The 15,051-nt window shown below is 39.0% G+C and overlaps 1 protein-coding gene across 3 annotated transcripts in view; it reads left to right on the top strand.

The window, feature by feature from the left end:
• The window catches only part of aggf1 (angiogenic factor with G patch and FHA domains 1), a 56,086-nt gene that overhangs the window by 12,406 nt on the left and 28,629 nt on the right, over positions 1–15,051 (top strand). For 2 of the 3 annotated variants that reach the window (XM_067982684.1, XM_067982685.1), the window contains 6 exons: positions 537–742; positions 2,688–2,790; positions 3,135–3,448; positions 5,747–5,878; positions 7,795–7,971; positions 13,154–13,496. In XM_067982684.1, the coding sequence (XP_067838785.1) occupies positions 551–742; positions 2,688–2,790; positions 3,135–3,448; positions 5,747–5,878; positions 7,795–7,971; positions 13,154–13,496 (1,261 nt within the window). In that variant the 5' untranslated portion in view covers positions 537–550. Of the gene's footprint in view, positions 1–536; positions 743–2,687; positions 2,791–3,134; positions 3,449–5,746; positions 5,879–7,794; positions 7,972–11,052; positions 11,123–13,153; positions 13,497–15,051 lie in introns of all 3 variants that reach the window. The other variant, XM_067982686.1, reaches the window with a different exon arrangement.

The raw sequence follows: 15,051 nt of genomic DNA, 5'->3' as shown, positions 1-15,051 counted from the left end.
AGTATCTATTCACGATCCCTTGGTAATGAATAAATTACTGAGCTTCCTTATTGTCTGATGAAGGAATTCTCCAAGAGAATGCGATGTGTGCAGCTCTTCAGTCACCACAAGCCTATGCTGTACAAAATTGGAAATTAATAGCAGCTAATTAGATAAGTATAGAAGATATCTGCCTTGAAGCTTAGAATTGTGATGCCTCCATGTACTTTTGAAATTACCCTTCAGATTTCACAGTGGTACCAAATAAGTTTTGCTGTGAAAGCAAGTTATTTCTGACTGGTGTCTTCTGTACCAGCTTTCCACTTCAGAAATAGGTTTCTAGGAGTGGTAGAACACTTAACACGGAGAATGTGCTGTAGGATTTTTTTCTGCTCTATGTTTTATGACCTATGTTTATTATACTTCAGATTCCATTTTAATTAAAATTTGATCATTGTAATTATTGTTAAAGCTAGTGCTATCAGATGTAGTGTAGGAATTAAGTCTATGTGTGCTTTGCAATGATTAAAAGAATGCTCTGCTCTGCTTTGGTGCAGGTTAGGGTTTTAAGATGGCATCAGCAAATGGGGATCTTCACTCAGATCCTGACTCTGAACTTCATGATCTAAGGCAGAAGGTCAGAAATCTGCAGGAAGAATTGACATCATGTAAAAGTCAGCTTCACGTGTTACAGAAAGAACTAAATCATACTGAGATCCTATACAAAAGCGCAGAGAGTTACAATGGAGACCTCCGCAAGCAGGTATGCTTAATATTGTCTGAAAAGATACATGCTACAAAACTTAAATTACTGATCCATGGTAAAGAGATTACATTAAGTTTGTTGGGACTGATACAAAATGAAAATTTTAAGAGTTTGAATGAAGCATGTCGAATGACAATTAAGTTTTATATCTGGAACTGACCATATGCTGTTAATTAGATAACAGCATCATGTCATACTCTAATTGTCATCCACTTTGAAAGTTCTAAATTCAAATCATCTGATAATTGAATTTTGAAACACTAAATTCCCACTTTGCTGTGTTATTTACATTACTTAATTTAAATATTTGGATAATTCAGTTTTATAGTCCAAAAAATGACTTGAATTATGAGCAGACTGTATATCGTTTTTAATATTAGCAGATCTCCTGTGGCATTGCTCACAGTGAGTCAGTTGTTTTATCTGACAGTCAGATTTATGGTGATTGAATAAGAGAAATTATAATTGTAAGACCATTGCTTTGATAATTATATGTTTGTTTATCTATGTACTCAGTTTTATATCTTACCTTTTTAAAGTTCAGGATCCACAGTAAGATGGTAGGGATAATGATCCAAGTGAGTAGTGAGGTGTGTAGAAGGATGGGGGCGGGGAGGGATCATGTGATTTGGTAGTGTTGAGACGGAATCTGGGAGCAATGAGAAAAGGAGGTGATGGGTGTGTGGGGGGAATGGAAATGCAGCAGTATTGGTAGGGTTCTTGGGTCTGGGAGTAGTTCTATGGGAATGCAATTACTGGGACAAGTGTGTAGAGGAGTGTAGAAGTGGGAAGAGAGTGATCTTGGTGTGTGACAGCTGTGGGGTGGTATGCTGGCGGCATTTTGGAGCATTGGGGAGAAGGGTTGCTAGGTGTCAGACTATTGGAATGGGGATTCAAGAGGGTAGGAAAAGTAGGTTTGTGGTGTCTGTGGTACCTGCAGCCTGGTACCATTGGTGGCGGAGGATGCAGGAGCAATGGTGTTAGTTACGTGTGTGGAAGTACTGGGAGGAGGGTACAAGGGTCAGGGATAATTGGAGAGAGGTCCCGGAGCCCATGAGGATTGAGACGATTAGATGCAATACTATTTGGGGGGTGGGGGGGTCGTGCTGGAATATGGTAGCATTAAGGGCATGGCTAGGGTCTGGTTGTATTTTGGGGCTGGAGTGGGGGGTGATAAAGGTGAATGAATTTATTATGTTACAGATCTTATTTTCAAAAAATCTGTACTTGTGTGGTTGGCTGGTTAAGCCAAGAATGGCAGCCAAAAGAATTGTTGAAAAAACAACTTCAGTGATTTGATTGGATCAGTTTCTGTTTTTTTTATATTGGTAGATTTTCCTCTCTGCTTATAATCATAGACTTGTGATTTGTTGCTTTTCAGCAATATGAAATCTAAGTCAATCACAAAGTGTGATGCCAGAACATGACATCAGAGTTTGACACAGGAAACGAGATGCCAGAGTGTGATGTCTGAAGAGTGACAAACAGGAACTGCGCCCTATCGTACCCTTTTTAATAGATAGATTGTGTTACTATATAAGAGATTAGTGATACATTTTTTCATGCATGATGATCATTATTGTTGAGGTATTTTAGGAATGGTCCTCCACATTAAGAGTAAAGGTGAACAGATATTTTAAATGGTCAAGTGTGAAACAGGTTGCACAGGATGATGATGGAGATGAGTAGTGCTGGAAAATTCAAGAAGGAGTTGGGTAGTTTTTTGATGAAAGAAGCAATTGAAAGGCAAAAAGGAGACTGTATAGTATGGTGTTTTTGAACTTTGGGTCCAAATAGGTCTTTTTTTCCTATGTACATTTATATCCTTTAAAATAGCAATGAAATATTATATTTCCAACTGGTATTTTTGATCATATGTGATTGAAAAGTAGTTTTGAGATTGTCAGTATACAAAGAAGTGAAATTTGTCCTATATTTACAGGTTAAACATCTCAGTGAAAAAATTCATGAAAGAAAAAAGAAAGAAAATGACAGAGTTGATACGGGAGTTCAGACAGATCTTTCCATTACCCATCACCACAGAGGTAGATGTTAAGATTTGTCTGGGGGAAAAAAACTTGACTAATAACAGACTGCTGGGAGGTAGTTTTCTATCTGCAACCTTCTTGATTATTACATTATGAGAAAAAAAAGCTTATTCATGAACTGGTAATAGTTCAATCTATTTATATAAGTACTGGAGGTAATTCCCAGGATTAGTTAACAATTACTTCAGCAACTCCAGACATTTTTGCAACATTAGCATTAAAAAAACATGATAGCATATCCCCTCTAGGGAAAGATGTGATAAAATGAGTCACAAGTAAACTGAATATTGTAAAAATGATAAAGTGTCTAAATCTTATTACTTTGCCTTTCTGTTTCCTAGACTATTACCATAATGAAGCACAGGATTTTCATTACCAATTGAACAGTGATCAGAATGGCAGGAGCAGTGTGTCAGGGCTTGAAATTCATGGAGCTTGTGGAAAAGTTCAGGATTCAATTCAGGCCTCTACTCAGTTTCAAACACAAACACAATCACAGACAGACAGCTACCAGTACACAGAACAAGCTCAGACAGACAGCTATCAATGTGCAGAAGAGGCCCAGACAGACAGCTATCAGTACACAGGGTATACTGATAAACCAACACTACCAGATGGACCTGGAGACCATAACAACACTGCTGAAAATGCAGAGGTCGGTATCACTTGTTATAATTCAACCCAGAGTTAAGATTGCAGTATTGCTCCAAAATGGCTTTTCCTGATCTTTTCGGTTACACTGTCTTACTGAAGTGTTGATACTGAAATGAAATAATACACAATCAGCAGTACAAGAGTGAAGGTATTCTTCCGAATGTGTTTCTAGCTATTATAAATAAGAAGCTATTTAAAACCAATCTTAATATATAATTCAGTAAATCTGCTATTAAATGGGGGAGGAGGAAAGCTCTAAATTAAATACAAAAATAGAAAAAGCTGAAAGTCATCTCCTCTAACCCTTAAGCTGAGCTATTCTCACTAGAATTTCATCCTGCCCACAGAGATCTAACTCTTCACAGCAGTGAGCAGGGCCGCCTCTGTGCTAGATCTTATCTGCGCAGATCAGGCTGCATAATTTTGTCACAACTTCCTTCATGAAGCAGAGACAGCAAAGGCAGGTCACCTAAGATATGACTAAGTAGGTGTGCCAGAGTCTGAAAACTATTAGTTCCTGGGCTGATTCTGAGGGGCTCCAGACACCTTTGTAAGCGCACCTACCTTTCTTCCCTCTGCCTGAACTTCTCTTTCTCCCTTCAATCCATTACAGCAATTGGCAGGACCAAGGGGATTTCAGTGCTGAGCGGTGTAGTTAGAGCTAAGTTTAGCAGCTGGTGGAAGGAAGAATGCTGTGGCTGGAGGTCTGTGCAAAAATCCAGCAGTAAACAGCAGGAAAAAAAAACTATCACATAAGCAATAAAGCAGAAACAACTATATGACACATCAGTAAACCAGTAAAACCAACTTTCACAAATGACACCTCTGTGACTGTGACCACTATCCTCAATCTCTCTGCAGCCTTTAACCACAACATTCTCCTCCAATGCCTCTCCCCCGCTATCCAGCTCTGGGGATTTTCCCCTGTTTGGTTGCACTTTTACCTATCCGATCATAGCCGGAGCATCTCCAGCAATGGCTTCTCCCCACCTTGCACTGTTACCTATGGAGTTCCCTAAGGATCCATTCTGAGCCCCTTTCTCTTCCATTGGAACAGAAGCAGGCCATTCATCACCTCGAGTCTGTACCCCAACTCCATTTACATGTCTTTCATCCATGTCCCTTGATACTGTTATCTAACAAAAATCTATCGCTCTCAGTCTTGAAAATTTAAATTGGCCCAGTATCCACAACCTTTTGGGATAGATTTACACTACCTTTTATATGAAAAAAGATGCTATCTGATTTCACTCCTAAAAGGCCTAGCTCTAATTTTAAGATTATGCCCCACTGTTCTGGATTTCCCCACTCCTCAACCATTTAAACTCAAAGGAATACAAGCCAAGTTTATGTAACCTGTTCTCATAATTTAACCCTTTAAACCCCGGTACTGTTCTGGTAAATCTGTGCTGTATCCCCTCCAAGGGCAATATATCTTTTTTGAAGTTCGATACCCAAAACTGAACGCAGTACTCCAGATGGGGTCTGACCAAGGCACTCTACAACTGAAGCATCACTTTCTTACTCTTGAATTCCAACCCTCTTGTGATAAAGGCCAACATTCCATTAGCCTTTTTGATTCCTTTTTGTACCTATGCACTAGCTTTTGGTAATTTGTGTACCTGGATACCTAAATCCCTTTGCTCCTTCACAGCTCCTAGTCTCTCTCCATTAAGAAAATATTTTGATTTGTCTTCCTTGGATCCAAAGTGGATCAGCTGATACATCAACCAACATCACTAAAACAGATTATCAGGTCATTATCACATTGTCGTTTGTGGGACCTTGCTATGCGCAAATTGGTTCACGTTTCCTACATTACAACAGTGACTACAATTTAAAAGTACTTCATTGGTAGTAAAGCGCTTTGGGACATCATAAGGTCGTGAAAGGCACTATATAAATACAAGTCTTTCTTTTACATCTCGTTTCCTGAAGTCTCCGCTCCTCTGATTCTGGCCTCTTGCGCATCCTCCCCTCCCTTTGCCCTACCATTGGTGGCTATGCCTTCAGCTGTCTAGGCCCCATGCTTTGGAATTCTCTCCCTAAACCCCTGTGCTGGTGCTTCTCTATCTCCCTCTACTCAATAGTCACCTCTTTGGCCAAGGTTTGGGTCACCTAATATTTCTTTCTTTGGCAGGCGGTTGTTGTAGTGATGTGACCAAAATGAAATCCTGATCCATTGCTGATGCAGTTAAAATAAAATTCAGATATTCACCAAGCTTGGCGACCCAAAAAAGTAAAATGCTACAGTACATTCATTTAATTGATCTAAAACAATTTTATCCTCCCTTTCAAGGACTCAGAGAATACATCCCTGGCGGACAGTTTGCGTGCTACTGCAGAAGCTGCTATGTCACAGACGGGCTTCACCTATGATGAAAGCAGTGGGATGTATTATGATTACAGCACTGGCTTCTACTATGATTCGGTAATTTGCATTGCTGCACCTGTCCTTAAATATTTTCTTTGTTTCATTATTGAATTCTCTTTCATTTTTTAATAAAGCAGTGTTTGATTTTTTTTTAAACTAACTGAACTATTAATGAACTGGGTTTTATAATAGAGATATTGAATTAAAAAGTGAAGGGATGTTGATGAATGTGTACAAGACATTGGTTAGACATAGTTGAGTAATGTGTGCAATTTTGGGCATCTTATAAAAAAGCATATTGGAACCATGGAAAAGATACAACTTAGATTTGTAGGATGATTCAGGGATTAGAAGTTTTAGTTATAACGAGGTACTTGACAAATTAAGGTTGCATTCACTGCAACAAAGAAAGTTAAGGGAAGGATCGAATAGAACTGTTCAAAATTTTGAGAGGGCTTGGAAGGGTAAATAGTGAAAGATTATTTCCACTGCCTGGTGAATATGGGGAATTAGAAGCATTGGTGGGGGGGAGTCTTGGAAGAATTTTTCATACAAAGGGTCATTAGAATATGAAATGCCTTATTATAAGTGGCTATTGAAGCTGAGTCAATCACAACATTTAAGGTAGGATTAGAGAAACTCTTCAAGAACAAAAATATTAAAAGGTATAGGGGAAGAGCAGGAAATGAGATTGGAATAGAATAGACAGCTCTGAAGTGAAGCAGGCACTGCCACTGCCAGAGGCATGATGAACCAAATAGACTGCTTCTGTGCTGAACTTTCTATGATTTTAATTCTATGAAGATGCATTATTTTTAAATTAAATATACCGTCATTTCTGTGAAGATACTGTTTTATATCTGCATATGTTTATATTTGTTAGATTTTATAAGTTGGGAATCAGTCCCCAAATCCATTTAGTCTTTGAGTCAATTTAACCCATTTGTGTTCAAAATAGGTGCCCTTGCAAAATTACTGTTCAGGTCTTATATAATAAATTTACAGCAGATTGCTGTAAATTCACAATACCATTAGTAAGAACAAATTCAGACACATTAGTCATTTTAAAAAAATACAAAGGTAATGCTGAAAATTGTTTAGAAATGCATTGTTGGGCTCCTTTGTTTGCTCACTGAGTTTACCTAGTGAGCAGCTGAGCCATATAGACCAGAAAGGCACTAGGATCGATTGGCAATTTGACCCACCGTCTGTGTTAATGCTGACATCAATTAGGGCAGAGGCACTACAGCTGGGATCAGCACCCTGGGTTAGAGAGGGAAAAATCAGCCAGGGTCCTCTTCCTGACTGTTATCCAGCAAGGACTGTTGGAAGTGCATGTGTCTGAATGTCAAGTGAGGACAGAAGCAGGCTTGGCTGCAATGTCCTTCATTCTTAATAGCCTGCTCGCACAGTGTGAAAGCTCACAAATGAATGATGGCCGCTATGGAACTGTACCCGGCAATGAGTCAACACTTCCAGGAGAGGTAGGGCGAGGATAAAAAGTGAATAAAAAAGAATGTAGAAATTAGTGTGACTTTTTAAACATTCCCTTTACTTCAGTTTTTTTTTCTGTATTACTACCTCTGGCCCCTTTTCCAACCAGAAAGAACAAATAGGCTGACTGCTCTCTGCCAACCCCACTTGAGATGTGCAGTATGGCCAGAGCTGACACACCCACTGTTCTCTCTCAATGGAAAAGCATCTGATCTCTGCCCTAATCATTTTCCTTCCCACTCTTACCGAAATTCCCCATTTGAGATCATGAACTCCTGTATGTGCAGTTCTAGACACAGACTTGCCTATTACCACTCAATGGTGAAGCATGTTAACACACCACCAGTGCATTATACCAAGCTGCTCTTTCTCGCAATTTTCTAACATAGTTTATTGTACGTTTAGATACAATCTGAAAAGATGCATTCTACATTAATTTAAGCGGGATTTGTAACCAAACATTTGTTTTTATTGTTAAGACAAACCAACTCTACTATGACCCAAACACTGGAATTTACTATTATTATGATGCTGGGAGTGGTCTGTACCAGTTTCATTCTCGAGTGGATCTACTAGCATACCGCACAACAGACACAGAGAAGAAGGTCAAGAAAAAACGAAAAGGAGTGGAAAAGCTTGGGTCAAAGGAAGAGAAGGTATGTTACACCTAGTTATCCTTACTGCAGCTGAAATTAAAATTAAAGTGTGATTCAACCTGCACATACAACCCAAACGGTCTTATTAGAAAGAGGGAAGAGAAAGAAACTGTAAGATATTGTCCTTTTAAGAGTTCAAACTCATCAGTCTCATGAGACCCAGGTGGTTTCCCCACATTTTATTAGTAGCCTCATTCTGGTATTCTGACATCAGTTTTTATCCCCCTCATTAGTAATAATTGGGGTCTCACTGATATCTTCACACTATAAATACTAATAGTTTTAAATATTTTCTGAAAAGTTTTTTCATTGAATCCTCTGGGTTTAACAAATAGGCACCTTAGCAAGATTTTGAAAATTTTTATCTGTTTTGCCATTTTTCACACTTCAGCCTCAACCTTCCACTTGCTTCTGCAGAATTGGAATTTCAGTCTTAAGATTCCATTTGGAATCCCAACTTTGCTGAAATATTTCCAGAGAATTGTCACAAGGTTTTAGATGGTCCATTTATGGGAACACCTTGTGCTGGATTGTACTCTGCTTGCCTCCACCAGTAAACAGTGCCACTAGGTGGTCATTAGATAAATGATGAACATTTGCTAGACAGACAGCAGATACTAGGAATTCCTCACAAGCAGCATGGTGAACATGATAAAATGTGTAAGTGCATTGTCATCATCCTGAACACATGAACGAACACCATACTTCCTCGAATGGTTGCACCAGTCAAAAATGCAACTGCTTTCCTCTTTGCAACCCAATCACCGTAGGCACCAAACCCTGAATATAAGAGCCGTGTTCTTATACATGGGCTCCAGGTAAAGCCTTCCAGCAGCTGTAGTTCCAAGCTTCAGCGTTTCCTTGTAAGTTTTTTAACAGACCTACCTTTAGTTTCGTGCAAGGACCTACAAAAAAGAGCTTATAATGTGCCAGCCACCTTGAAATCTAGATCTTCAAGACCAATTCCATGTATCAGGTTTACTCAACACCAATGCTTAATTCAGGTCGTCTTGTGAGGTGTTTTGGCAAAGAGACATGCGTGCTGTGAGGCTGACTATTGCAGAATACCGAGTGATAGGATAATGTGAACAGGAGCCCTCACTCTCTGTAACCATCTCCTGTTTCTACAACAAATCCATCTTACAGCTTTGTCCTTGGAACTCAACGAAACCCTGCATGACATGCCTAGGAATTCTGAACAGTGAAAGAGAACTGATTGGACACATGCCTTATATATGGCACAAGCTTATAATTTGCTTTCATTAAAGAAAATACCGAAGTACCCAAGTACCGATATGAATCGACAGTTTTACTACCTCCTTTGAGACCCCCTTTTAAACCATGTAAAGCCATAATATTGCAATTGGAGACACCTACTACTTTATCCCACTGGATAACCCATTGTTCAGGATGGTGAGTAGAGCACCCCAGATTCCTGAGCGACTCTGCCAGCAAAACCATCAACACAATATCATCTGCGAAAAGGAGCGCGTACTTTTTTTCAGAAATGCATAGAATAGGCATTCCTAAACCAATCTTACGATGAAACCTAACACATTAGTGATGAAAGCACTGAATAGGGTGGGTGGCAGTGGACATTGCTTCTCTCCTCTTTTAAGAGAAACGGATCCACCGAGTCTCCCATCTGCCCTTATGCAGATGTTGGAACTGGAGTACACATCCCGGATAAATCCAAGATTTGGGCACGCACTCCATTGCTTCCTGCTTCATCAGAGTTGCATGAGACACTGGATCGAAAGCATTATAAAAATTGATGAAACCAGTGTCAGTGAATTTCCCCTGAGCTTTACGATATTCTGTTACCTTGCATAAAGCCATAACCTGCCCTGCACATTCCTAATGCAAGAGAAAGTCAGCCTGTTCCTTTCTGATTGCTCTGCTAATCTTCAAAGCATTTAATGTACCTGCTGTAACAATCAGGAAAAACCCATTAAGAGCCAATGATATCAACAAGATTCCTTGGTAGTTTTCCTTCCCACTAGATCCTCCTCCTTTGTGTTTGGGAACTGCACTTTGCTTTGAAACACCCACGGGTATAGGTGCTTCAGACAGTCCTATTCCTCAGCCAGAAAAGGACAGTTCTGAGGCATTAGTGGTTCTTGTCACCGATTTTTCAAGACCATTATCATTTTCCTTTATCCTCCATCTATCCCCTTCCCAATCTAGAGCAACTTTTAGGGATTGAGCACGAATACGGACAACACCTGCCACCCTACCATTACCTAGATGACGCAATGTGTACTCCATTTTCTTCCACCGACATGATTCATTAAAGCTGCCTATCTGTGCAACATTCTCTGCTGACCTTCATACAGATGGGTCAGATGACGACTCATAATAATGCTATTTCTAGGATATAGTGCAGAATACAATAGTGTTATATTGCAAGTGAGAACATAATTAGGTGAGCCATAGCAGTGTCTCCTGTTGCATAGTCAACCTTAACCACCACCCTTCATACCTCGATTTGAACACGGTTACATTACCATTTTGCCGAATGATTATTTGAGCTTTACGACCTTATGACCAGCAGGAACTTGTAAAAAATATATTTCAGTTCTTCATGCATCACTCTTGAGATGCCATCTTGATGGGACAATATTTTGCCATTAATCGGAGTGGGTAAAGGAGCAGACAGTGGTGTATGTACATGATTTATGTGCATGCCACATAAAAACATTAATATTAAACAGATTTGAATGGCAATGGCCATTCACCTTTTTCACTTTTTAATGGGGGTTATTTTTGGATACATTTCCACTTTTTTCCCATAATTCTATCCCATGTTCTTGGTTTACCTGGTATGACATCTTTGCAGGTAAGGGGACAGGTGCACAACCTCCTTCCAGGCCACCACCAATGCTCTCTGTGGCCAGGACCAGGAGATGCCAGGAACTGCCCAGATGTGACTTGCCCCTTCAATTTTTTTCAATTTAGCTGGACTAGGACCCGTGTTGTCACTGTTCTGTGGCAATGAGCGTTAATACACTAATGCTCTGCCAAGGCCTTTGTTTGTTTTATGTCCAACTGTTCATTAGATTCTGTTCCTCCTGTCCTCAGGTGCTGCAAATGACAGAATCAATGGCTAAACTGAAGATTTCTTCTTTGGGATGGTCAGAATCAGCAACAGGTAGATTAATAACAAAAAACATAGATTTATGCTGCAAATGCCTGTCCTACAGTGGGTAATGATAGGACTAAACCATTAATTAGTCATGTTAAACATGATCCAAATATATTGAACCCATAATATTACAGTACTTAATCAACAGAGATGTCTTGCGGTATTTAATGCTATCTTTGAGGCACAGAACTCCCTGTACATTCTTGTTCCTTTGATTATTGATTGTTTGCTGCCCTTTATCTTGGGTTCAGCCTTGAAATCTTGTTGTGGAACAAAAATATTCATTCATGCAAATAACTTGGCCTCATGAAATGAAAATATTTTGTGCCAAAGATAAAGAATTATTAAAGGCCTCTCTTCAGACTAAAATGTGGAGCCCTCACTGAGGTTATTAAAAAAAAATGAAAATGGACTATAAATTATATGAAGCTCATTGGACCTTAAAAATTAGTATCTGTTGTTCATATCTCACTTTATGGAGGAGGAGAATCTAATTGAATGTTATATTGCACAATGAAGTTTCAGTTGGATGGGTGGGGGGGCGGGGGGCAATATTTCTTTGACAACAGGTCAATCGCAGAAGACAGCCGCAAAGGAGGAAAGCCATCCTGAGCTCAAACAACGCAGAGTGATTAGGACCTGCTGAGTGTTTTCTGCATTATTTCAGATTTCCAGCAGCCACAGTATTTTGCTTCAGTTCTGTTAGATATTGTCTGTTAAGTGATTTATATGAAGATGATACCTAATCATCATTGAAGTACCTGGAGGAATCATGTTAACAAGGGAAAAAAGCATTTATTCGAGTCAGGCCAGACTAGTAGCTTTCTCTGCATCCTTTCATTCTCACATCAACCTTCAATCTTTGCATCATGGGTCCTGGTCCATGTTATACTATTATTAAGAAGTTGGTTAGCCATGCTACCCTTTTTAAAATTGGATATCTGTGTGTTGCTAAGATTTAAAAAGGCCAGATCAAGTCACCATGTGGTGTTCCTTAATTTTGTTTTAATTAAATGTTATGTTTAAATTTTTCAAAGTTGTCAGTCACCTTATATTGCCATTGTATCACAGACCGGGGCTAACACTAATGCTTTCGTGGTCAACACTAGCACTGACCGCACCAACTGCACAAACAGCCTAAACAGATCTGTATTACAAATCAGATTGCTTTTTAATTTTAAATAAATCAGAATGAAAATGAGACCTATACAGAACACGCATCTGTGCATAAAAACGGAGAATGCTGGAAATGCACAGCTGGTCAGGCAGCATCATAAATAAAGATAGGTTAACATTTCATCGGGATATATCCGTGCATTATTATTTGCCTGGATATATTAATGGAAAATGCCACAATTTTCTTGTTGGCTTATTTTCATTAATTCACTGCATCCTGATATTTAATCATCCACTTTTCCTTCCACATACAAAACAAGAGTTCACTGTTCTTAGAATAGTTCTAAAAATAGTCAAGCATATAGATAGGATCATATAATGAGAGTTCATTTGCTGATGTAGCGTAAGTAACCCATTAGGAAGTCACGGGTTAATAAAGAGGCATCAGCAATATCTGTTATCAATCAGATCATTTTTTAAAGAAACTAGTTAATCTAAAAATTGGCAGTAAACATCTTTGAATATTGCTAATCTTTTTTTCCCTTGTGACTTTTATTCTGATGAAAAATTCTTTTGCGTTCTGTATTTCACTGTCAATCATGTGGTTTTCAGTTGTTTTAGTATCAGTGGTGTGTATCATTCTTTATTGATGAAGTCTATCAAATATAGTCCTTTAATCCAAATAGCAGCAGTTAATAAAATGCCATGATTGGACTGGTGATACAGGCATAAGGGACCTTCTTTACATTGTACATATAAAACACTTCCCATCGCTTTCCTGAAATTTTCATTGCTGCACATAAAGTATCCAAGGATCAGTGATATTTGAAAGTTTTGAGGTTCCATTTGTCATTGACAAATACCGTAAAACACTTTCAAGACGGGTCCTTGAAATTTGATATTTGTATTATTTCCTCTAAGGATACTGAAGCTGAAATACCGAAAGCTTCAAGTAATTGCAGGTCCTGGGACGTAGAAGAGAATGAGGTATTGTCAGAAGAGCCAGCAAAAAAACGAAAGAAAACAAAAGTGGAGGATGTTGATCAGGATTCATCCAATGAACTTAGTCCGAATGTAGACACGAGTATCCAAGATGAAGAGGATGTTGAAGTGAAATTGGAAGAGAAGGAAGAGGCTGGGTTTGGAAGTGAACCAGAGGAAGGAGAAATTACAGACTCAGACAAAGAAGATAGTTGTGTAGACGAAGAGACGGACGAAGAGTCAAGTGAAGATGAAGAAGACGATGAGAGTGAGAAAGAAGAAGGTAAGTGACAGTTTACTGTATATAGTGTTGTATTAAGTAATGTCATTTGGATTTATTTAACATCAGCTGCATAAGTCACACAATTATACAGATACAGATGCATACTGTGGTGGTGTGGGTTCTTTTAATCACAATCAAAGTAATGAACAAGTGAATTTTTAAATACGCTGATATTCCACCCATTTGGCAGATGCAGCTCCATGTTAGTCTGCTTCTTTCTATTGTCTGGAGGAGGCAACCCCACCCCCGCGTGCCCCAGGCCCCCTAAATTAGCATAAATTAATTAGGATAGTCCTGTAATTTAAATAACCTTCCCTCTGCCTTTCTTTATCTGAAACAATATTTAAACAAACCCAATTATTGTGTGTTTTTTAAATTTAAGTTGTTTCCAGTGTTCCCAAATTCAGAATATTAAACTTATTACTAAGGTTGCTTGTACTTTGCCCATATCCTTGTACGTTCATTGAATATTTGTACAGACAGGTGCGCATATTATTTCCTTTTGTAGTTGGAAAATTATCATTTTTAAAGTTCAGCCTTATAGGTTGTTCAGGCAGTCGTTCAGAACAGGGTGTAGATTCCTCATGCACTTTGCATGGCTGCATTCTAGTGACCTCAGTTGATCACTCTGCCCCTTTACAAGAAGTTTTGGCACTTCTAATAAGTCTATGGCCATTCTGTTACAGGCACAAAATGATGCTTATTCTGTTTCAGTGAGCCTTTGTGTCTCAACAACAAATGATTGCAGTGTAGCTGTCTTGCATATTGCTGTTCTTGTGTCTGCTGTCCAAATTTGATGTCCATTATTTAGTCTTGGTAGTTCCCTTGCTCTGTGTCATGGATTGAAGTCTCCAATTTGACGTGTCTTTCATGTTTTCTCCCTTTTTCTGAAACTTGTTTGGTATGGCAATGTAGGGTTGAGATTTGCTGGAAGCACTGGTAGATTAATTCTTAACTGTATACCCATTAACCACTCTGCAGGGCTGCATTCTGTTTGCCAGTGGGGCAGGTATTATGGTATGTTTAAAAAAAAACTAAATATAAGTCTTTCAACTTGCTGAGCAGGTTCGTTGTAGTTTGCACTGCTCTCTCCACCTTCCTGTTACTTTTCATGTGAGCAAATTAATATTGCTTTAGAAATATAACAAAATCCAGAGCAGAAAATTGTGGACTGGTATTCTATAATGTACCAATATTGATTTCCGGTGTTCCGCAGTTAGGGTTGCCATCTGTCCAGGATTGTCCTGGAGTCTCCAGGAATTAAAGGTTAATCTCTTGGACAATGCCATGAGCAACCCAGGAGAAAAATCAATAGGGCATTAAAAATGATTTTTTTTCATTTTCTTTGAACACATTCATTAATTAGTTATAAAAATATTAGAGATGGGGGAAAATGACCGTTTGACTGGGCGGAGCGGATGGAGGTGGGAGGTCATGTGATGAAACCTCCAGGAATAGGTCCAACTAGAGTTAGCAACCCTATCCGTAATGTCTTGTGGCGTGGTGTGAGTCAGCTGTGCTCATCTATGAAATGCGAGAAGTTTTCTACAGTGAA

This window comes from Heptranchias perlo, chromosome 4 (genome assembly GCF_035084215.1).
Source record: "Heptranchias perlo isolate sHepPer1 chromosome 4, sHepPer1.hap1, whole genome shotgun sequence".
NCBI lineage: Eukaryota > Metazoa > Chordata > Chondrichthyes > Hexanchiformes > Hexanchidae > Heptranchias > Heptranchias perlo.
Note: the sequence above shows the minus strand (reverse complement) of the source record. Positions and strands in the feature narration are given on the sequence as shown.